This window comes from Syngnathus floridae, chromosome 5, assembly GCF_059516105.1.
Source record: "Syngnathus floridae isolate MCC-2025c chromosome 5, RoL_Sflo_1.0, whole genome shotgun sequence".
NCBI classification, from domain to species: domain Eukaryota; kingdom Metazoa; phylum Chordata; class Actinopteri; order Syngnathiformes; family Syngnathidae; genus Syngnathus; species Syngnathus floridae.
In genome coordinates, this window is record NC_142417.1 from 6,536,170 (window position 1) to 6,561,811 (window position 25,642).

Here is a 25,642-nt window from a genome sequence, read left to right on the forward strand (position 1 = left end):
ATGCATCAGGTTACCATCCCCTCGAATCCAACCAATGTGACTGCAGCGTTGGCTTTTAACTTAGCTATAAGCAGGATGCTAACAGCCAGAGTATCTTGTTTCCGTAGCCGTCTTCCTATCCGCTGCCGTCCGGTGCGTGTGTATTACCATGGCATTCAAAGCCATATGTCGAGCGGACACTTTTAAATACCTCATTGGTCCATGCAAAACCACGTTAAACTTCGATAAGCGTTCATTGAGCAAGGTTGGTATTTGGCTGTCATGTTTTTGCTGCACAATGGTTAGAACTTCGTGGAAGAAGGTCATAACAAACACAGTTGCCTATTTATTTGTGTTGTGTTGCTTTAAATAATTCTTTTGGTGGGTACTGGTTAATTTGATCCTGTGGTTAGTCAATGTCTACAGCAATGTTTACTGGAATGAAATGAGTATAAACATAAGCACAATGTAGTGGCACTGAATTTTCTACCATTGGAGGTCACAGGGGCTTTCATAATTCACCTCCATTGCCCCAAATTAACTTCCAAGTAATGTTTTCCGTCAGGTTTTCCTGTACTAACTTTGAATGCTATTTATATTAACAAGTGCTATGCCAGCCATCTAATTCAACAAATGTATCATGGGCAACGCCCTTTAAAAAGAACAAAGAAAACAAGGTGGATGAGTTATTGAATCAAAACAGTACTTTTCAATGTGAAATTATGTATTGGGATTTTTAGTACTGTACATCATTCCTTGCTCATGATTCTATACAGTGTTGTCACAAGTATATTTATTGATAGGTACTCATGAATTAAGCATTATTAAAGCTAGAATCATTTTGTTGCAGGTTGTGTTCAGTAGCTTTGCAATTTAGTTGGTTGTGCAAATAGCTCATTACACTAAACAAGCAGAATTATTTTTCAGCACCATGGCTGGGTTGTTTCAGTTTCTTCACATCATACATTTTCAAAAGCTAATCTGTCCTTTTTTTCAAGGTATAAGCTTATCTGAAGTTTAACTGTTTTGGTTGGAATCTGTGCTCTTTTTCGGTTGTTTACAGACGTGTAGTTGCTACTTTTCGACTTCCAGCCAGAGAAGTTCAAAGTTCTACTCTGATCCTACAGAGGCAGTCAAAGACATCCCAAATGGGGCGACTGTACTTGTTGGAGGTAAATGCTAAATGAAGCATATTTTTAAGTCTTTTATCCATACTTTTTTTAATTATATTTTGTCAGTAAACATGTTTTATATTTTATGTCTGGTTTTGTCATTTTGTTTGTTTTCCCGTTCCAACCCTATTCCAGACATTCTATATAATTTATTTGCAAGCAGAGACTGACAACCTTATTAAAAGCTAGAGCCAGACCGGTGTTTGTATGCCAATCTGAATTTTAGTTCTAAATGGCAGTGTCAGCAAACATCTACAATAATGTGTCATTTTGCTTACTTAGTCCTTTTGTTCTGCACTTGAATAGTGTCCGCTCAACACACACATGTATATTTATAACACCACAGCTTATATTTATGGTGAAGTCAGCTGAGACAGCTATAAAAATATTTCCATTGTCCCCACCTGCATTCAGTCATGACCACACGGAGAGAAAACGACATGGCACATTGTAGGATTATGAAAATAAAGGACTGTTAAAAGAGGATTCATCAAATTGTATCCTGCATCTAGATTTGCACAGCCCTCAATTACTATGATAAAAATCCCACTTTGTGTTCATATTTTATTATGTCAAAATCAAGAGTTGAACAATGTGTTACAACACACTGAATACTCAGATTGAAAAGCTTACTGATTGTACCATAGTGCTGGAATTTGACCTTGAAGTTGCAAGACGGCAAACTTATGCTTGTGTTTTTGCTCAACACAGGTTTTGGATTATGTGGCATCCCGGAGAATCTCATCACCAGTTTACTGAAGACCGGTGTGAAAGGTCTTACTGCAGTCAGCAACAATGCAGGGTAGGCGACACAGAACATTCATGCACATGTGCAGAGACGCTTCTTGTAAATATTGGAAAGCTATTTCAATACAAATTGTGAAGGGGGGGGGATCTGTGTTGTTGTAACAATACTGAGAGCAGTACTTTTTCCACAGGGTCAGCTGGTCTGTTGCCAGTCAGCTGCTGTTATCTACATTTAAATGCCCTCATTATTGTGCATGATGCATGATGGTGAGGGCCATGAAAGGAAAAGACTTAGACTAGATGAGAAAAGTTAGAGAATAAGACTCTCTTATACCCTGTGAAAAATAGAACCCTGCAAGACTAATATTGATTTTTAAATAGCCTTCCTTCATCTCATTTTATTTCTGCATTGTGTCTGGATAAGCGGTGTTGAAAATGGATGGATGGATTTAGTTCACTTGTTCGATTAGAACGAAGTGCACATCTTTGAATGTATTAAAAAGAAAAAAAAATTTGGAAGAGAAATTCCAACTTAATTCCCTACAGCCTTTCTTTAGTAACTAATGAATATGCATTGAGTTTCACTACTGAAATGAATTATTGCACAATGTTCAACAGATTGCAATGCACTTGTACATTTCAAATTGGAGTAATTATTGTGTTATTTATTTTATGTTTTTATAATTGTAGGTATTTATTGTATTTTACTATTTTTGAAAATTTCTCAAAATTCACTTTTATTTAGGAAATTGATGCGTCACATCTCAAACCACTAGGTGGCAGCATATCTTCAGAATATTTTTAAACCTTAGTCCGAATAAATCTCATCTACATAGTATTTGTATGCATTATGAAGATAATATTTTCACACAAATATACAGATTCACCATAAGAAGCCTGAGAAAAAAATAACTGCATCCAGTATTCTGTGGAATTTATTTATCTTATGTTTGACATCATTTATTTCTCCGCCCATACTTAGTTATTAATTGGCCATAAATTAGAGTTCTTAGAATGGCCTCTAAAGTATTGAGTCATAAAACATTTATTGAGTAATATTCCCAGAGCACCACTATTTGCTACTTACTTTTCTTGAGTCTAGTTTTGACTGCAAGTGTGCAGGCAGCTATGATTGCTTTGCAATGTCAAAGTGAATATAAAATACATTTTCTCCCCCCTCAGTGTGGATAACTTTGGACTCGGCCTGCTTCTTCAGACCAAGCAGATCAAAAGGATGATCTCCTCCTACGTTGGGGAGAATGCCGAGTTTGAACGACAGTATTTATCTGGGGAGTTGGAGGTGGAACTCACGCCACAGGTTGGTCAGGAAAACTTACATTTAGTTCATGTTTTGACAATTTCAACTTGGTGGTAGCCAACAACTCTCCAGAGTGCCGTTGCGTGTGTTATGAGATCTTAGCAATTGTCCTTTTTTTTTTTTTTTTTTCTTTTCTTCTATTTTGCCACTTTTCCACCACAGGGCACCTTAGCGGAGAGAATCCGAGCCGGAGGGGCAGGGATTCCAGCCTTTTTCACCGCGACTGGCTACGGCACGCTGATCCAGGAAGGAGGCTCTCCTATAAAGTACAACAAGGATGGCAGTATCGCCATTGCTAGTGAAAAAAGAGAGGTACAATTGTTGATTTTACTCATTCAAATCTTGCGGAATGTTTACTCCCCGTCTTGTTGTTTGTCCTCAAAAAAATAAAAGCAAGCAAATGACAATTAATGTATTTGGTTTAGTTATTCTGCATCATTTGACTACTTTAGTTGTCGATACTGTTGCTCTGCTCCATACAGCATCTTCATCTTGAACTTTTTCTGTTTTTATATATAGGTGCAGGAGTTTAATGGCAGACACTACATCATGGAGAAGGCCATCATTGGAGACTTCGCTCTGATCAAGGCATGGAAAGCTGACAGGGCTGGAAACATTGTGTTCAGGTAACCACCACCACTGGGGGAAAAAAAAAACAACAACATTGAAATATGTGCCCAATGTGTTATATGTAACCATGTTTTTTATTTGAATGTGATTCCACTCCTATTTAATTTTTAGCATTGACAGCAAACTTAACTAGCATATCTCAATTCTCAATAAATCTCAATCCATTGAATTGTCAAGGCAGCATGGGAAATATCGTGAAACCGAGCTGTTCAATTATGATGATAAATGACTGTGCTGAAGCAATTCCGAATCGCGATGGCACTTTATTTTACCTTTTCAGATCCAAGTAGTCATCCACTCATTTTGTAGGTGAATAGACGACTAAATTCTCTGAGTCCTTCTATTGTTTTTTGTCCTTGCAAACTGTTCATTTAGACCTTGGCCAGAGCAGCTTGTGCGACTGAATTAAATCAGTACAATTTAGGACCGCAATAGCGATAATCTGTAATCAAGGTTGACATACTGAACCGTTTAGGAAGCCAAGATAAGGTCGGGGAATGATTTAGCACTTCAATTAAACATGTTTTAAAATAAAATTGCGACAAAGCGTCATTCAAAATCACCAATCACACCGTAACCTTTACTTCTATACCAGCTGATTGCTTTGCTGAGGTCCTTCTGAACCAACTGATTACAAATGACTGGTTTTACCACGCAAAACATTTGTAGCCAAGGTCTGTGGTACCACCTTCAACCACAGGAGAGCAATGTCTTGCAGTAAACTACATGAAAATGCTTTGATTTGTGCATTCTAGTTTGAAATCATTCAATTTTGCCTTTTATTTGATTGTCATAGGAAAACTGCTCGAAACTTCAACCAGCCCATGTGCAAGGCAGCCAAAACCACAATAGTTGAGGTAGGTTGGTCTTTTATTGCACGTCACGTTCAAACAGCCTTACAGAGCTTGCAGTGGTCATCTTTTAGTGTTCCCTTTTCAAAACTCCACAGCTGAATTAAACTTTTATGACATTTTAATGCGCTGTGTTCATATTATGGTAATCTAACGAGTGGAACATGCGTTTCCATAATTGATTCCAATGCTATACATACATGATGTGAACCCCGCCAATGCGAGCCTGACTCTCTAGAAATACATATCATTGATCGCGTATACCCACGTACGCCGGCGGTAAATCAATGATCTTGTGAAAACATGGGCTGTTCAATATGATGTACATCAGTAATGTTAAAGTCATGCTGTAAATCCAAGCCAGATATGTGCAATGCAAAATTTTTTTAAAATTCATGTATGTACTAGACAGCTAAATAGCTTAATGGCTCTCAATGGAGCACCAAGACCTGCCTTGTGTATTTACCCACAAGACAATTTACATATCAGTGCAGTATTTTTTTAGTGCACTGTAGACAGCACTTTTGTATATATCAAGATCACTATTAAAAACATGTTCTCTTGAGAATTGGAGTTAAAAAAGCCTTCGTGTATCCTCCTCCTGTGAGAGAAAGTCAAGCAACACCATAAAGCAGCACTGGCACGCCACAGTCATCACATCTAACCACCTACAGAGGACAAAGGGTCCTTTCTTTTTTATTCTCTACTTGTGTAACTCTCAGATATTGCAGAAGTATTGAAAGATTTAATATCTCCAGTGACCTGCCCCCTCGGCTCATTTATAGTGTCGGGTCGTTGGGGTTCGTGTCACATCTCGTTTCAATCTGGTGTCTGGTTATCCACTTACTATCTGCCATTTGACAGCAAGGAAATGTGAAAGGCAACCTTTATTTCGCCGTCCTTTTCCATGCATTCTCAGCTTCACACCTCCCATATTCTGTAGGCACCTGCTGAGTCTCTTTGCTGTGTGAAAAAGCTGAAAATGAATCAATGCTTTTTGTAAATACAGTCTAGACAGTCATGCCTCCTGCTTTTGATACTGATCAGTAATTTCAATGCAACTAAAAAATTAGTTTCAACACCACACCGCTGTTGATAAACCCGCAGTACTAATGGTGGAGCTAATTAGTTTTGAGACAGCAGCATCACAGTGACCTTGATGGCAGCCAAGGATGAGTATGAGTGGTGCTCGGGAAGTCGATGCTACACTTGCCCAAAAGAAACAGCCCGGTGCTGTTCTTCCACACTGATATAATAATAAGAGAATAACAGCAGTGGTGCCAAAAAATGTGTTGATTTCTGCTGAAGTTGTGATGGCGATGCTAGTGACATGAATGACAATGTATTTCTGAGTGAGAAAGAGAACTGTCGGCTTTGAATGTTTGATTGTCTCGGATGACCCAGTAGCTTGAAAAGTGGTGATGAAGTGGTTAGTGCTGTCAAAAGCTGTGAAAGCCAGCTGTTATGTATCACTAGCTAATTCAAATCATAATTGCTGTTTCTGAGTTGTCATGCGTTAAACTACTTTTGTGTTTCTTTTGAGTAACTTCCACCAAAACAGCTGCACAATGCATAATTCAAAAGCTGGACTTTAGCAGAAACCCAGAAGGAAAAATGTATCCCGACCGCAAGAAGGGAACAACAGTGGTGACAAGCTTTTTATGTCCAAATATAAACACCATAAGGATTTATGACTTGTTTTAGTATTGCCTTGCATCATTACATTAGGCTGGCTTGTATATGGAGCTGTCATAATGAGAGCAGATTTGATGTTGGGAAGGCACCTTTTAGGGGGAAAAAAATAAAATAAAAATCAGTCAGACTAGAGGAAACTCTGAGGAGAAGGATGTGACATCTTGTGGGCGAGATTTAAATCCCACATCCAGGATGCACCTGCCATACTGCTCTTAACAAAGTCTGACAGGGAACAGTCATGATTCCAAGAACTGTGTGCTTGCGCATTCTTCACGCTATATACTAATGCTTTATTGAAACGTTAAGTTACACAAAATACAAATTATTTCCTGTGCATATTACCCAATTTGTCATTGCAAGGATTGTTAAAGTTGCATTTATGTTGTTTAGCATCTACCTGAAAATAAATATAGCCTTAAAACGGGCATGTTATGCTAGTCGAAGCTACGGAAGAGTCTAATTTTTTTTTTTTAAGTATGTCTTTTGCTGTCATTCTGTATGCGTGACATGCAACCGTAAATATTTTATGTTACTAGATCCAAATTTCTCCTCAAAGTTGTATTAATTTTGCAAGCACTACTTTATTCAACTTCAACTGTTGTGGTTTCATGACTAAGTCACTTTAGTAATAGACACAGCAATGATTTTTTTTTTTTGTATGGTACATAATAAATTTAAATGAAAGAAAAAAAAAATACATCCGATAAAACAAAGCAGTTTGGAAATTGACAAATTCCACCTAGCTCTTTTCATGGTTGCTTGGCAACCTAGAGCTGCCATCGGATTGTTGAATGTATCACGGTATCCAGCTGGTCCAGTTATTCCCTTATCACAGGTACACTGAAAAAGTCCTGGTGCTTGGTAGGACACCACATCGAAGCAGTGTTTTTCACGCATCTGTCATCGCAAATGGATTCAACTGAATCCTTTTGTTGATCACAGATAAGCGATATATTTGTGTTCACAACCATTATTATGAGACTATACCATCTGCAGGCACTTGAACGACATCCATGCGGAACTCTGCTATACTAACTTGTGACTGCACCATTCCACACAATATTGCATCTTAAAAGAAGTTCAAAGCATTCTCATTCAAAATAAAACTAATTTAATTATTGATTCATAACAGCAAACATTTTCAGCTAATTTTTGCTATTCATTGTTATGAATGAGCCTTTGTGGGTTCAAGATGTCTAATGAATGCCTTGGTACATTATGCAAATTCTTATCATGTTTATTTAGGTATGCATCTGAGCATGGTCCAGTGGATCTACGCTTCTGGCCTTATCTTATTATTATTATTATTAAATTTTTTTGTTTCTCCAGGCATCGATGCAAAAATGACCTGTAGCTTTGAATGATGGAAAAAAAGATAAATCATAATAGGGAGATAACCAGAGCCAAAAGAAATAATTTAGTTTAACATATGCACCAACTGAATGTAGCACATTTACACAAAACACGTGAGTTTTGGTGCAAAGTTCCATCATCTTGAACTAAATGTTACGCTTGTGTTCTGAAGTGGTGAGACCTCAGAATTCAAATGTAAGAACTGGAAGTCTTCCAAATATTTCACTTTTTTTTTCGTGTGTTTGACTTTATATAAAATATATGCCTAAAGGGACCCCAACTTCAGCAAAAAAAAATATGCCCTAGAAGTGAAATAAATAAAACTCTTGCTAGCTCTACTGAATATTTCAGTACCTTAGAAACCAGAGATAATGCAATGTTTGACCGCTGGTACTGGTAGCCACATAGATTGTAAGGCTTAAAAAGTTAATCTCTTTCTGGGTTCAACTTCCAGATTGTAAAATGTGACAAAACACCAGATGTATAGTTGCTAGCAGTATTTATTTTTGTCTAAATTCCATCATTGGTTTTAATTAGCAGTGAATCTGATTAGAAGCATGTCATTTGGGTTTCTGGAATATTTTCTTCCATTCATTTGGATATTGGAAATCAGAGAGGAAACAAATCCATTGCGTTGTCAGTTCCGGGCACGGGGGAGAGCGTTGGCGCCGAGCCCCCCTAAAAGTGACAGTAAGGCCGTGGCCGATTGCCCGCACATAGACACCCATACGGAGGCTCTATAAATACATGGGGATAATGAGAGTGTGGTGTCGCAGTCCCCCTCATCCGCTTGTCGCCTTGAGCCACACCATCACTTTTCCTACCCCGATAACATGTTGCATCTCAGTAAGGCTGGTCATAAATCTGTCCAGTGTGATTCATAGCAAAAGAGAACCTGCAAATAATGTATATTGAACTTAGGATATATTGTCTGCCATAGAAGTCAAAGCAGCGCATCAGTGTGACTCTTGAGCGCCTTAAAAGTAAGCACGAGCACTTTTATTTTATTTTTTTGAATGTGGTGTGCATGAGCTCACACGAGAAGGCGAGTCGGCATCACGGCAAGGATGTCAAGATGGAACATTTTTGTTTGTGGTGCACTCTTCTCACTTGAGTGAAGTTGAAGCACAACTTGTGACATCCTTGGAGTTTTACCACTTCATCCTTCTGTGTGGGAAAGCATTAAATTTAAATGCACATCGTCGAATTCACCATTCAGCTATCGAAAATATACACACAAGTTTGTTCATTTTTTAGTTATTTTGTGCAGACAAAGTTTTGTGGTATAACGACACCTATGCTCCATAGACGATAGTCTTTATTTATTTTTCTTTATAAAACCCAGATTTTACTGTTAGATACTGTTAGCATCAAACCTTTATTAAATGTGTAAAAATAAGTTCACTATCATTGTGAATTTGAATTTATTTTTTAGCATATGTGCAAGTAACCTTAAAAACCCCACACCCTAAAAAAAACAACAACAACAAAAAAACCCTCACACCGAAACTCTCTAGAAAGCGTCTCTGGAGGACACTTTGATTCCCCACAGCATCCCTGCGAGCTTGCCTTGTTCTGCTCTCATTGATGTGAAAATTGACGGACACATACAGGAATATCAATGCGTTGTGTGCCTTGTTTTTGCTCCCTCCGTACACCTGCTCATTTGCCTTTGTGGGTTTTTTTCTTTTTGTGTGTTTGTTGTTGCTCATCTGTGTTTATCATGCCATTTATTTTTTTTATTACCATTCCATGTGTTTGTAAAGCTGCTGTCTGAACTATGTCTGTGAACACCATTCAAGCAGATGAAAGGGTGTTTTTTTTGTTTTGCTTTCTGTTTTCAGAACACTCTTATTCAAATTTGATGAGCTTTTGTGTTGCGCCTTAGCTTTGGTTGGCTAATTAAAAATATAGCCCAGGAAATGTCAGGTTTGCAAAAGTGAAGGAAAAAAAATACCTCAAATGATTACTTTTGAACAGGGGTGACAGCATTTTTCTATTGGTGACTAAATTGTCATTTAACAATGTTTCCCTGTCTGCCCTATTTTAAAGTCATCTTAAAATTTGAGCTCAGTCTTGCTTGATGAAGGCATCTATGCAAATCGTCCATCTCACAAAAAAAGGATCGAGCTTATCGGATAGACGTGGGAGGATGTGTGGGACCTCGCTATCGGTTCGCCACCACCACCAATCTCATCTTGCACGGCCCGATTTTCACGGCGGAGTGTCACATTTAACATATCCCGATCAAAAGAGAAGGGATAAAGATGATGGTTTTGAGCTTCCTCACGTATGCGTATCCATGACAACACCAAGATCCACTCTCAACCGCTGACTCTTCTCAGTCAGCACCGAGTGCTGAGGGAGGAAGTCGAGATAAGAAGCGATTTAATTCAATTTGCTCCAACGGCTGCTTGCCCCTCATGTAAATGGAATAAGTAGGTTACACCACGTTACACAGGCAAGTACTGGATATTGTGTGTGTGTGTGTGGGGGGGGGGAAATTATGTAATGTCATGCATAAGTCCCCATTTGCTCCCTTGTGATTGGTTTCCGTCGTCAGCTTGAAGTCTGTTCACCAAACAATCGTCAGAAAGGAGCAAATCATGCTTGTTGACAGAATATCTGCTTTCTTCAAAAAGCAAAAATAAAATAACTACCAGTGGTATTTTCTCCCCTCTCTTTATGTTGACTTTAAAAAAATAAAAGCCATGTTCAACACATGGCCTGCAGGGAATCTCAGCACAAGTTTTTTGATGCTTGAGCAGATTAAATGTCAACAGCGTGATGCCAAGCCCCCCCCCCACCCGAGCTGGTATGCTTGTGGAGACAACTTTTCTAACATTGTTATCTAAGGAGAAAGGAGCAGGTGCATTCGTGCCTGGACTTGTATCACGATGACCTACCTCGCCTCAAATCATTGTCTCTGCTGGGTCTTGTTAGTTGGATAGAAAAGACCTTGAACTCACTTCTGCCCACATGAGTTCTCTGTTGATGATAACAATGTGGTGTGATGCGGTTGCAAAGTTGGTCTCTGGACAAACTTGCTTCAGGCACATGGGTGACGTCATTGTCATGTGCTTTTTTTTCTTAATTTTTCCAAAATACATCATGCATGTGATTTGATGCTAACGCCTCTGGTTTCTTCTCTTTAGGTAGAAGAAGTGGTGGACGTCGGAACTTTTGCCGCCGAAGACATCCACATCCCCAGCATCTACGTCCACAGGGTTGTCCAGGGAGGCAGCTATGAAAAAAGAATCGAGGTAAAAAAAAAAAAAAACATACATGAGTTTTAAGCGACTCTGATTTACCAGACTAGAACAAAAATGATGTCACTCGTGTGATAATGACATTTTCATGATGTCTATTATGTGTGGTTGACAATACCGTCATTTTATCTCTAGACACATGACATTATAAACCTTTGACTGTTTCCAGAAACGAACAATAAAGAAACCCCAAGAGGAGAAGCCCAAACCAAAAAAGGATTCCGATATTGTCCGTGAAAGGATCATTCGTCGTGCAGCTTTGGAGTTTGAAGATGGGATGTATGGTATCCTTTTTCCCTGAGAGCTCAATCGAATGGAAAGCTGTGCTGTATGGAAACCAATCAGGGTTGCTATTATGCTTCTTATTTCCTGGAAACAATCCGGCTCTTATAAGGAAAGCCACAAATAGGAGACTAACTCTTCTAAATCACAGCCTCGCTAAGGCTGCAGAACAGGGAGGGTTGCTAGATTGTTTGGCATATGGCACTGGGAGTGAACATCCAATCTCCATATTTTTAATGGTCATTTCATCAATCTGATCCTTAACAAAATGTTGACCAGCTAACCTCGGTATTGGCATCCCAATGTTGGCCAGCAATTTCATTAAGCCAGACATCACTGTGCATCTGCAAAGCGAAAATGGAATTTTAGGACTGGTAAGTTTTTAGTACTTCAATTTGGGGACCCTTGATAATAATGTTTTCAATTTAGGGAACACACTGTGGTGGCTAGACTAATTTTCTTCCTTTTTATTTTCAAAATCATTATTGACTCTGAGACCAGAGAAAAGAAAGCTGCCGCTGAGATGGAATGACTCTCCAATCAATTTTTGACAGGAGAGTGTAGGCGTCCATGGCAATGCCTGATTTGTCAAAATGTCTTAATTATGAGTGCCAGTTTTGAACAAGCGATGCACTAATCTCTCCCCGTCAAAAATCAGTCTCATCAAGTGAGAAAAATGCAATTCTCTGACTCACTTTGTGTGCACACAAATCAAATCCCAGTGCATCTTTTTTTTTTTTTTTTAATCTTTGCAGGGCCCATACCCAACAGACGCTGATGTAGATGCAGACCTAATTAATGCAGGTGAGCCCGATCGATATGTGCCCAAGCTGAATCGAAGCCTTAAAAAAATAAAGCACGAGCTAAATAACACAAATACAATTCATGTCATTGATTTTTTTTCTTTTTACACATTATTATTCAACATAAATTCATTTGGTGAAGTTTTCCACTGAGTTGTTTCAATGCGCTGTAGGAAAGGAGACTGTCACAGTGCTTCCCGGAGCTGCCTACTTCTCCAGCGATGAGTCATTTGCCATGATCCGAGGGTAATGCTCAAAAAGTTCTGACAACCTCATATGCATGACGTATGGGAACTTTACTGTTTAGTTATTCTTGTGCATAATCTCAATATTCTCTTCAAAGTAGGTGCTTGAACTTCACCCCGTTTGATAAACACGCAAGCTTCAATGTGATATCCCAAGGCAGGCTATTTACAAACAGCATCTCTAACAAATGCAATACGCGACAGCCCGGCCAATATTCCCAAATACCTTGGTTACTATTGATCTGTCTGCCATTGCCCACCTGCATACACATCAGTTGTGGTGTGTGAGTGCGCACACACACACACGTCCACCCCGTGGAAATCCAATAATGCTCATAAATAGCACTTTCCTGTCACACAGGCAACGACCACACAATGAACCTCGGTCTTAGCCTTTGTGCAAGATTTATGGATGTTTGGAAGGAGTAACTAAAAGACAGATTCATATTTATCGCCTGACTCACAAAGGGTTGCGGTGTGGTCAGGCACAAGGTCCAACACAATTTAAACAAGGCTCCTAAATAAAATTAAAAAAAATGCGAATGTCAAGAACTCCCTTGGTACTTAATTGATACAGAAAATGATGGTAATTGCTTGACAAAGTCTTTATAGTAAGTAGTTTAAAGGTTCATCATAAAGATTCTGGCCTGTGTAGCTTAAAAAAAAAATTGCATTCAAAGCCTACTTTGAATTGTCCACATTTAAAATAGATGACAGTAGCAGAGATGGAAAATCATCGTCTTACTCAAAAGCCCTGACTCAAACGATGACAGCTGTCTTTTCTCTTCAGGGGCCACATCAACTTGACGATGCTCGGAGCCATGCAAGTTTCAAAGTATGGAGACCTAGCCAATTGGATGATCCCGGTAAGTTTATTTCTTGTCAGTTGGCAGCAACTCAAATGTCATCAGTCTGTTTGAACTCGCACTCATCTGGCAACCTTATTGGATTCAATTTCATAGAATGGCACCGACGCTGTAGTCGGTGTAGCTCGTAAAGACTAGCTTACATTTTTTTATGACCTCCCTTGGGTCAAAAACATAGATGGAAAGATAGTTCGAAAATACACCACCCATTCCATAAAACCGAAATGACCAAGAAAGTCATTTTGATGAGAATCTAGATACGAGCATCTTTTGAGTCAGTGTAGCATCAATGAAACAGTCCACCGCTGAGAAAATTGCAATGTCGATTATCCTCCATGAAACAGGATGTTGTCATAACAAATTCATGGAGCTGCACTTCATGACCCCCCCACCCAGTTCATCCTCATGAGTGGTTTGCGCTTTACTCATAATGTCGTTCTATATGGTAGTGGTTATTGTGATGCTGGACATGCCTTCTTTTGGCGCCATGTGTTCATTTTTTCCCACATTTCCCATTTGAAGCAAGAATTTCAATGCTTAAAAGGATGAAATCTCACACTCCCTCTCTCTGTCATATTCATTCAGTCCAAAACAAGCGTGAGCAGCCTGACTTTGCAGACTCAAGTGGTTCACTTCCAAAATGACAAGCCTATTTGAGGAAGAATTACATGTTCCTGGCAGCGCCCGAGCTGCTGCCTGGGCGAAGAAGAAAGCAGTTTTTTGGTACCTCCTATTTGATAATGGTTTCTTGTTGTTCCAGGGTACACCTGATTTTTCTTCACCATTGTGTCTATTTTATGCGCGGCGGTTTGAAGGCTGTCATTACCCCGATCAGAACACGGCAATTGTTCTTTTCTGGAGGCGCTTATGGCTGGGGATGGGATTCGAGCAAGATGTTTGATCAGGTCAATTGGTCTCTGGACCACGGCAGCCACAGCCTTCCTCTGTGATTACGAAGGTCAAGAACCCATTAAAAGCTTGTACAGAATGTTGAGGGGGCGAGACTCGACACAAACGTCCCCCGGCACATTGCAGTTTTTTCGCTAGACTGAAGTGTACACGTTTCATTTCGAGATGCAGCTGTCTTCAATGGCCAAGATAGACAGCATTTTCAGAGGGTTCATTTATTTTCTATTAACCTCTCGGGTTGTGTTGTTTGTTTGTGGCCATGCTGAATTAACTCGGCACTTGACTATGCTGGCTTTGCAGGGGAGGTTTTATACGGCAGTTGTCTTAGTAAGCCAGACTGGTTCTGGACTGCTCGCTCACACACACGACACCATGGCCCTCACCTACGCCTCAATCCTCATTATGCCCCCCCCTCCCTTTGAAAGGACAGATGAAGAGAATTACAATCCACTCCGTCTCTGATAATGAAAATTATTCACCATCTAAAAATGGGTGCATAGCGTGAAATTGGAAATGTTTTAACGTAGGAGTCGGGGATGCTGCGCTCTGTGCGCGATTTCGATTTGGAACGCTTTCAATATGCAAATGCAGATAAACATTTTCCAGTTGATGGCTTTGAAATGCTTTTACATCTCCACTCAGGCTAAAACCTCTGGATCAACAAAGGTTTGAGACAGTGCACTAGAGTCGAATACAGTTAAGAATTTGCTTGGCTATTATTGAACTTTTAGGGCCGGAAAAAAAAGATTCTAAATTTGGGGGACCTGCGCCCAGGTGTTAATACAAAATTAAGATATGTTTCTCCTCAACACTCGACTTCCACATTCTGTGTTTTTGAATCTGAAATAGAATCTTTTTGGCATGCTGTTAAAGCAGTGTTTTTGTTTTTACTCAGTTGACTATTTAGTTGACCATAGCCATTTAGATGAAACTTGGGTCACGACCTCTGTACAGCTGACTGTGTGGCTGTATTTGGCCAGTGATGCCTTTGTGAATGGACAAATGCCATTAAAAAAAAAAACGAACGAACAAATACCATTAAGTAGTTAAACCCCAGACAGAGAACTGTAGGTGTAAAATGAACGATGATATAAATAAATCCTACCCTAATTTTTTTCTGTTACAAAATGGAGCCGCTTAAAAGATTACCTGTCAGTTCATGTGCATATTAAGTGGTCGTCTTAATTGTGTGTGCTTTGTTCCATTGTGGATGGCAGTAGAATTAACCATGGCTCATCTTGAAGCAAAATTGTTTACACAGGTCTGATTGGATTTTAATCAAAAGCCGTTGCATAACTCATTTCAAGGCAGGAATAACTGGAAGTAGTGTAACTCACAAACACACACAAACGAGATAAAAAAAAAAAAAAAAAGCAAAGCTTATTGAATCCCACTGGGATGCGTTGGGGTGTTGCTTTGCTGGCATCGTCCTCAGTTTGAAACAAATTGGTAATAATTCCAAATCCCTCGCTTTTCATCCATTAATCACCTGCGTAAGCAAGGCTTGCTGCAGCCTTTCACTGTATGATTAAATGGAGACTCTTTTATGTCAGGCTCAGGCACTGGAGATTGTCAGACATGTTCAACGGAAAAGAAAAGTAGCGGCTGGGCAAGTGGCAACTATTGGAAAAGGAATCATTTTTTTCTGGTATATCTGTCACACTGTACAAACAAGTTGCCATGGCGATGCAAACATCAAATGCTCCATGTTTGGAAAGTATTTTCAGTTGCTGATGCTTCACTGCTTAAAATGAAAAGCTTTAGTAGTGGCTTTCTTTAAAAAAAAAAAAAAAAAAAAACTTGTTGAGTGAGCATTGCCTGACTTCAATGTCATCTCTGTCTCTCTCTTATCCCGATTGGCGCCATCCCAGCAGTACTTGAACATCATTCCGTATGTCTCTTGTAATCTGGGTACGACGCCACAGATCCAGCCTCCTACAGTCCCCCCACATTATCTCTCGCTTTGGAAAAGGCCATTAAGCTGCTAACGTTTTCCCTTAACGCCTATTTAAGTCACACTAGCTGCCGCTGGCAAGGATTAATTTAAAGAGCAGGCAAGTATTACGACACGAAAAAGACACATTATGAGAAAATCCTCAGTTGTGCGTTTGAAAAACTTGCAACTTGATCTTAGGATTGTGAATATTGAAATGTTTAGCGTTTGCAATTGGTGCTTCTCACTGTTCATTGTTCGTTCCAGAGCAGATCAGGAAGCAGAATTGTCTTAACACGACCCACGTCACAGGATATGCTTTCGCAATAATCTTTCAAAGACGTCGGGCCTTTTGCTGACTTCGATCAAAAGTGGGCGATTTAAAATGTTCAAATTTGACGCAGTTATCTCCGCCTGAGTCATACAAACGTGAGCACGCATATAGATCAAGATCAAATAAACCTAAAGCCTACAGATAAGCAGATGCAAAGCCGAAGATCAGAAGAAGCCAAACTCCGTAGTTAAACCGTGACAATATTGATGTTTGTCCGCGTACACAACAGCTCGGGTCACTGAGGAGGGTGTGCTCGCTCGCTCGCAGGTGTCTGGCTCACACTCATCATCACACAAGTCAGACTTGGCGAGTATCAGGTCAGACGTGGTCGTCCCCCGAGGGCCTGCGCGGACACTAGCGAGCGTTTTGAATGTCAGAAAATGCATTAGCATCGATCGCGTAGAAAAAAAAAAAAAAAGAAAAGACACCGTTTCCTGCCGGAATAGCCTATGAAAAGCCGCTGCGCGTGAAATAAAAAAGCAGAGGTGTGACTAAAGGTTCAGGGCTTTATATCTTTGTGAGATGCTTAAAGCTCAAAGTGGATTTTTTTTTTCCATGAAAGTAGTTTGAGGACTCATTACAGCTTTTTATAAGATGATGCGTGACAGTATATTCAATTAAATCAAACTTCCCCCTGCGCTCCTCTCGCCGCCCTCGCACTGCTTTGCGTTGATATCTTCCCTACCCAGCTGGCCTCCCCAGAGGCAGTCTGGATCCTTCTGATTCACAACACTCGGCATTTATAGTATATATCCCCCGGTTATCGAGGAGAGAGTAAAGCAAAGAAGCCTCTTCGCATGATTGATGAGCAAATGGGATTTTAATTCAGTTACTCAGTCGTCAACCCCGTGGCAATTTCTTCATGTCACCGGGGACACTGAGGCACGTCGAGCAAAAAGAAACGTTTTACTCAACTGACAGCCGTGTTGAGGTTGCCGGGTTAGTTCATTTGTTCATATTCTCTAATTTATGATATTCATTTGTGGATCTGGTACGTAAGTAACAATGGGGCCTTTCTAACTTCACGCCTCTTCTGCGAAACTTCTGTTCTTCATGTTGCAATCCAAATAATTTTAGATGAGAACATTTGAACGATCACGTGTGCAATCTAATAGGAAAGAAAATGCATCTGGGAAAATTAATATACGAAGTTGGTTGCAGGAAGGCGTACATCGGAAAACTCAATACTTTATGAAGCACCTTTTGATTTAATGAGAGCCCTCAATCAGTGTGTTGTGTAGGAGTCTTATCAGCATGGCCCGTCTTGACTTGGCAATAGTTGCCCACTCTTCCTGGCAAAAGCACTCAAACGTATCAGATTGCCAGGATGTCTCCTGAGCACGGCCCTCACCTCACAGATTATTTTTTTAATTGGATTTAGTCCTGCCATTGCAAACTTTATTTTCCTCAAATGTTCTTTTTGTTGAAAACATTTGTTTCTTAGCTCAGATGGCTCTTAACATTGTCATGTTAAAAGTGAATGTTATTGCCCAAACAGATTTTTATTATATATATAAATCTTGTCCGATTTAGAGTACTTTTGCAATTGGCGGATTGTGTTAATTTAACTTTGGACAGCTGCTTTAGAGCTACGAGTACGACTTTTGTGTTCATCGTTATTTTCATCAATTTACATTCACTGGTGTCCCTCTGGCACTGATTGCGATGCTTTCATTTTCTCAGGCTTTGACATGGCTTCAGCTGACATTTCTGCCAAAATACAAAAATGTTATTTCACATTATTTTGATTAGCTTCATGTCTTCTGAATGCTATCCGTGGATTCTTTTGTTCAGACAAATGAAAGAGATTTTCGTTCCTCATTGGCGACAAATAATGCCAAAGGTCTCTAAAGCTGCAGCCTCTCCACTTAAGATAACATGGAAGGAATACAACAACTCTTTTGTTATTGGCAAGACCTTATATTAAATGTTTTTGAAAATTGTGGTTTATCTTAATTGACGTTTGTGACGAACAAATTGGTTTTCTACTTTTCCTCTGTGTTTCTTGAACTGTGCAGCACATAAAAATATTGCCCGAAACGTTTTAAATTCTTTGTAATGATGACAAGTTTAAAAGGGACTCCACCGACTCGTCAATATTTATCTTGCAATTTTAGGGCAAGATGGTGAAGGGAATGGGTGGAGCCATGGACTTGGTGGCCAGCGCCGGAACCAAGGTGGTGGTCACCATGGAGCACTCAGCAAAGGTTTGTGTCATTTGAGTGTATGTGTACGTTCCCTGTTTTTTTTCTCTGTGCCCTCTGCGTCTACTTCCTGCACTAATGACTGAGCCTTCTGACTGATTAATGGTAATTCTCCTAATGGTTTGCTTAATGGCTCTTAAGCAGAAAAGGCTCAGCGTGCATACCAGTTCGCTGCTCATTTGTCTTTAGCTAATTCAAATACTAAAATAAATTGGGGTCAAGAGCTGATTAGTCAGAGTGGTACCGCCGCGACGGGCGACTCCGAGCACAATTTTGACTTCATGTAAATGTAAAGCAAGGGCAGCGAAAACATGCCGCGCAAACACGCTGAGCCGGGATAATCGGAGTGTGTCTGGCGCCCAGCTACGGTCCAGATGGTGCAGCAGGTGAACACAAACTCACTGCCCAGAAGGGTGTTGTCATTCATGATGGAGCACACGTGGATGTGTGTGTGCGTGTGTGTTATGTCATGTGACCTACTCCCACTTCAAGATTAATGGTGGGTAGACTGTAATGGACGTTCAAATATGTGCTTTAGGTGTCTGGATCCATACCTTGTCCAACCATTTCTGAAATTATTGTTGCACTTTGAAAAGGAGCAACTGGGGTTAATGGTTGCGTTTTAACCTTAGGCTGTGGTTTCTTTCTTCCAGGGAGGTAAACACAAGATATTGGACAAGTGCCTTCTGCCTCTGACTGGGAAACAGTGTGTGGACCGAATCATTACAGAGAAGGTTTGTGTTTGTTTGGTTAACACACACACACACACACTGTTAAACAACCTTCCGAGAACTGAAATGTTTTTTTTTCCACTTAGTGTTTTTATAACAGCATTTCCTCCATGTTTTAACACAGTGCTTTGCAAACCTTTTACATTAATTACCACCCAAGTAAATGAATGACTCTGCAAGTAACCCCATCAGGACCCACATTAAAGCATAGTCGGTCTAAGTGGTCATCAAAATATGAGACAGATTATATTCCTTAAAAGTGTATTTAATATTGAAGACCACTGCGGTTTATAAGATCACACAGCACTTAAATATTGGTGCATTTAAAACAACTGTACTTGGTTATTTAATTTGATTATCAGCATAATAGAAAAAAGCTCAGGGTTTTTGTACAATCAATGTGTGATGCTGGTCAACTTCTTTGATTTATTTATTTTTTCATTTCATGCAAAGACAATTTTCCCCATGACAAATAATCCAAAACTCGCTGTCAGCACCAAATAGACTCCTTCACCACTTTTCAAAATAATTGGACTCATTCAATCGTGATTGTTTGAGGGTTGCACTGTAAATATATTATCCATGCAATTAAGGCTTTATCACTGATACATCAGAGCTTCCGCTGATGGATAACATCATTACCCATTGGTAATAAGCGACTCTCGACACATGCACGCGCACACACACTTGTATAAAAACAAGTTGAATGATGGCTGTGATGCACTCAGGGTGGACGGATATGACTTTGATTCAATTAGTACCAATTAGTCTCTTTGGAGGCTAGTTATTGATTTTGTTTTAGTGTTTTCATTTTCACACTGGGGCATGGCTTGTCTTATTATGTCATTTATTGAAGACCTTATCCCTACCTCCAGCCCCCCGCCTGGTATGTTATTGCTCCTGCTGGAATATGACTGATTGAAGTCATATGCACAGGCTTTAAATCGACGTGTAATGTGAAGGGTTCCTAAACATCAAAAGTGGGAGGTAACGATTTGAGGAAATTCAATATTTATCATCTCCTTCATGTGAGAATTACCTATGAAAAACAAAATAAAATATTTATTAATATTATATCATGTGAGAACTACCTGTATAAAATAAAATAAACTGAGAGTTGGTGACCCCTGCAAGCCAATTTTCCTGTCCAGAGAATTGAAATTCATCCTTGGACATTGTAGAGCTTACTGTCCAGGCTCCATCACATCTTCTGCAGTTCAGTCTAAAGATAAATCTTTGACATTCACTAAAGAGAGCCAAATCTCCTCCAAGGGAGCGAAGCTTTGAACGTGCATGAATATTTTTCATCATCCTCTCTCCTGCGGATCGAGGCAAGACGACTCTTTACCCCCTCCTCTCAATTGCAGAAGAAGCCTAATGCTGCAGAATCCAGTCGTTAAAACTTAAGTAAGCAATATTGGGGAATCAGCTGCAGAGTGCAACAATTTCAATGAGAATACATGTTGCTGAAGTGATAGAAAAAAGCCCTTCAAAGCAGCTGTAGCAGTACTGTACTTTGTGAATCTTTAAGTTCTCTTGTTCAAATCACGTTACCATGCTGTGTTTGGCCCCTTTGGAAGTTATATGTCGATAAACGGACCAGACAACGGGCTCGACGGATGAGATCTATAATTGCACAAAATTTCCCAGCGAGGCGTTTTCTGTCCATAAAGGTTAAATCTGTTTCTCCTACCCCTTGCCAGCATGGTGCCGCCGCATCCTCCTTGCCTTCCTTATTTGGTCTCCTGCTGCTTTTCTCGATCTGTCAAACCACTTGTCAGACATTCTCTTAGTGTGTCTTTTGCCACTGTGGAATCTTTAAGGTCAGATGCTGTCCGTTCAAATTATTCCGATGAAGTTTGTTTTCGCTACTTGAAATAATAGAAATGTACATACCGTATTTGCCGGTGTATTGGTCGACCTTTTTCGATCCAAAATCGACCGAAAAAAATCGACCTCGACTTATACACCGAGTCATAAAATTTAACTTCGTATTCATCGCTTCAAATGTGATGGTAACCAAGGCCGTTTCTCATGCATCTCATTGTGCGTTGCACTTAGAAAATTTGAACCGGGCGGCGTGCGCGAGTGCGCGGCCCGCTGGAAGTCGAATGAGGCGCCGCCACCACCTCCGCGGTGCTTATAAACAGCCGATCCGCTCGGCGGGGGCTATTTTCGGCCACTTGGCTCGTGCGCACGGCCTCCCGGATGTGCCGGGCGGGTGCGCGAGCTCGCCGGCCGCTGGAAGTCGAATGAGACGCCGCGACCACCTCCGCGGTGCTTATAAACAGCCGATCCGCTCGGCGGGGGCTATTTTCGGCCACTTGGCTCGTGCGCACGGCCTCCCGGATGTGCCGGGCGGGTGCGCGAGCTCGCCGGCCGCTGGAAGTCCAATGAGGCGCCGCGATCTCCTCCGCGGTGCTTATAAAGTGCCGATCCGCTCGGCTTGGAGCTATTTCCGGCCTCCCGTTGGTGCCGGGTGGCGTGCGCGAGCTCGCCGGCCGCGATCTCCTCCGCGGTGCTTATAAACAGCCGCATGCGCACGGCCTCCCGGAATTTGAACACATTTCGTCAATAAATTTCGCATATTGAATTTTGAAGTTTAATATAATGCAACAATTGAGCTCGACTTATACAAAGGATATATCATAAAATCGTAAATTTCCGTCGAATTTTAGGGGGTCGACTTATACACCGAGTCGACCTGTACACCGGCAAATACGGTAATTCATCTTTAACGTTAAAAAGAAAAGTAAAAAGAAGTTAACCATTGTTTAAACACGGCATTAAGAATAATATTGAGAGTTTAGGTACACCGTGTACTGTATATGAGAATTTGACTTTGAACCTATTTCAAATTTACTGTGAATATCAAAATGGGTAGAGTTCGCCCCTGGCTCTAACATGGATTAGGTTCTTATTTTGAAATAGAACAGTAAGACTAAACTAGCAATGAAAGTGCATGAATATTTTTCATCATCCTCTCACAGTCAAGATTGTGGATACTGACTGAGCTGAACTCCTTTAATGACTTCCAAGCCAAAGTCCTGGAAGTCGAAAGAACGGTTAAAATCACACTGAGGGCTGAACAATGTAACAAGTGTAATGGTTTTGGCTTTTGACCTCAACTACCTCAGCCAACCTGTGTCTAGCAATCAAATTGAGTCGAATTCTTGCCACGGCAGAGTGCTAAGAAGGAAGTCGACCTTTTGCCATTGGTAGCTTGTGGAGGATATCATTTCAAACTCAATCGCCTTCTTGGTTTGACACAGAGAAATAATCTGCGCAAACGTGGGGCCAAAAAAAAAAAGGCAAGTAAATAACAGAGTTACAGTTTTGGAGATAATTATCCGAGGAAATGGCCTGACCCCTATCAGCTGTAGGAAATGAAAGGCTATAAACATGGCAAATGATGACTTTAATGAGCATCATAATGCTCGACCTGTTTTTATTGTGTCTTACTTTGCTCGGGTCTCTCTGGTCGGACTCGACAGGAGAGATAACTCCTTGTAAATGTAATTAATGTTCTACTTCCTTTATACTCTGTCACACTGTACTGTATATAAAAAGTTTTGTCCCAAAATGAGACCCAGGAACCTTTTATTTTTTGTGCTTAAGGTTTTCTAAAGGGTTGATTTTGGTTGAATTTTCACTGCAGGGTTTTAGTGACACAGTTTTGATTATAATAAATAATTACAATAAACTACAATGAAATGTGACCTAAATGGGGTTTAGCTTAGCATATTCATTCCAAGCAAAATAAAATGAATATAATGTTTGATAGTCGTGTTATTGTTGCTGCTGGGAGGTTTTTCTTTATGGATTTTCCTCCATGCGGTTTCGGCGGATGAGAATATTGGTTGTTTCATGCGCTCCGTTTGGGTAAACAGCCATGAAAAGGGAATTGACAGAAAATCGGATATTGGTGTTACATTGGAATTGGCCACTTGGACTTTTAGTTGAAAGAATCTGGCATTGAACTAAAAAAAAAAAAAAAAAAAAAAATCACCTCATTCGGTCACCGTGCACTTATTCAATGACTTTCTATCACGTGTGCTAACATCTCGATTATTCGGAAAAAGTTCTCTTTTGGGAAAAAAAAAATAGTAATTTATTCACCAATGAATTATTCAAATGTTCACTCAAAATGATTAGCTGTGGCCTTTACGCCAATGACAGCAATTATCTCGCAACCAAATTGTAATTCTCTTTGTGTTCGACAGGAAATTTTGGAACAAACTACACTTAAAAGATAGAGCTTGTCAAATTTCTACATGGAAATCAGTATTTTGATAATATTAGTTATAACTGCCAACAGCATTTTTAGTAACATTTCGTAAAGTTTTATTGGGAATAAAACAGTGACATTTAGAAATATAAAATTTAAAAAAATATATTTAGAAATATAAAAATTTAGATAAAATAATTTTATCTAAATAAATGCTTTTTTTTTTAACTCGTGTACAAAAGCTGTTTATTTTTTCACCAGCCAATATTGACTGAGAACGCTTGCATCACATGTAGTGACGCGTGTCTGTGCCCGTGTCTACGTATCCTCCTACTCCCTATGCCCTTCCATCTGTCTTTTATTTTGGAGTGAGATGTCAGCCTCCCGCCACGTACGTGTGTGCGTGAATCTAATGAGCTGATCCGTGACAGGCTTTGTGAGGAAGAAGCCTCGGCCTGTCACTCCCCGCTGGGAGACGCAACAGGACCCAGGTCACTTTGTCTCCAGCTCTCCTATTGTGAAATCTCTCATCATGCCTTGCAGTACATCTTCCAGCCGCTTTTGTTCCGACTGGGATTTAGTCATCGTAGTCGTGATTTAGTCCGATTATCTTAAAGCCGCACAAAAATCACTTTATTGAATGCAGGGTTGAGACGTTTGCTCAGCTTTGTGTTTGCGCAAACCAGTGATGGTAGTTAGCAACTTGTCGTTTGCACTTAATTAAAAACACATCCATTAAATGTTTCATGTTGTCAGCAATTAATTGCTTGCCTACTGCGTCACGCTCAGTGTCACACACAAACACACGCACGCACATACACACGTCAAGATAGTTGACCTTGAAGGGCTGGTCCGCATCCACTTGTGATTGAATTCTTTTTTCGAGAGCTTGAAGGTCACTTTAATAATTGTGGCCCCTAGCTTTGTGTTCTGTGACCCCTTTGCACCCTCAAGTACATCTATTAAACAAAACACTCGGTTTTTTTTTTCCTCCTGTCATGGTGTTTCTGCTTCTCTTCACTCAGGCGGTCTTTGATGTGGATAAGGCTAAAGGGCTGACTCTTATAGAAGTGTGGGAGGGAATCACTCCAGACGACATCAAGGGGTGCACTGGTACCGACTTTGAGGTCAGTCCATCCTTCGAAACATGATTAAATATTCCAATGTATCATTTGACTAACTGTTTTTTTTTTTTTAATGTCATCTAGGTGTCCCCCAACCTGAGACCCATGCAGCAAATCTAGAAGGGAATCTCTGTCTTCTAGACAGGCCAAAGTTATGTTGAAGTGATTCTTGATAAGCTGACCAATCAGCAAGAGTAGTCATCAAAGAAGAAGCTTGCTGCTATAAGTTATTAATTTGAGAGTGGCTTCAAAACATAATTGCCCCTGTAGTGGCCGTCCCTCTCCATAATAGAGGTCAACTGCATCATCCTCCAAAAGGCAAGTAAACACCTCCCCACCAATAAGCTTCTCAGGAGTTCCGATATTCACACACGGACGATGAAGAATCCCCTGCTGTTTTGAGTCTTTTGCTAACCAAAACAGCAGCACTGTGGATTCCTTGCTCAATAGGCAAAACATGTTCTCACGCCACAAAGGTGCTTTTTATCTGTCTGTTTCTTTTCCTTATACCAAATAAGTCTTTATACTTTAATTTAAAGTCGAGTTTCACTTGTCATCACTGTAATCGATTAACAGTGAATAAACCCCTCACGGCCACCATTTGCAAAATTACAATGTTCTTTTTGCTCTCTCTCATCCTGTGCAATAACTTTCGTTTTAGGAGTCCTCGTTACTATAAAATCAACTTGTTACTAAAAATGGGAATTTTTAAGCAATTTATGTCAGGTCCTCAACCGGGATATAACAAAATGTCAATGAAAACTCAGATTGGATCATGTGGACATAAAAGAGCTTTTTGTTACTTTTCTGACAATACCACAAGAGAAAACATAAAGATGCCTTAATGTTTTTTTTTACTCATACATCTGCATTTCCCTTGCTTTTGTACAAGCAATAAAATGCAATATTGGATGCTATGTTGAACAAATGTGTTTTCTTTTGTTTTTGAATGAACTGATTTCGAGGTGT

The 25,642-nt window shown here is 40.1% G+C and overlaps 1 protein-coding gene across 1 annotated transcript; it reads left to right on the forward strand.

Moving 5' to 3' along the window:
- The first annotated feature begins 41 nt into the window (after positions 1-41).
- oxct1a (3-oxoacid CoA transferase 1a) lies at positions 42-25,590 on the forward strand. The gene is made up of 17 exons (XM_088376264.1): positions 42-244; positions 1,043-1,151; positions 1,863-1,953; positions 3,081-3,216; positions 3,379-3,528; positions 3,736-3,842; positions 4,643-4,703; positions 10,901-11,008; positions 11,184-11,298; positions 11,576-11,670; positions 12,052-12,100; positions 12,273-12,345; positions 13,135-13,210; positions 18,504-18,593; positions 19,244-19,324; positions 24,575-24,676; positions 24,758-25,590. The coding sequence occupies exons 1-17, from the start codon at positions 149-151 to the stop codon at positions 24,791-24,793; spliced, it is 1,575 nt and encodes a 524-aa protein (XP_088232390.1). The 5' UTR covers positions 42-148; the 3' UTR covers positions 24,794-25,590.
- The last annotated feature ends 52 nt before the right edge of the window (positions 25,591-25,642 follow it).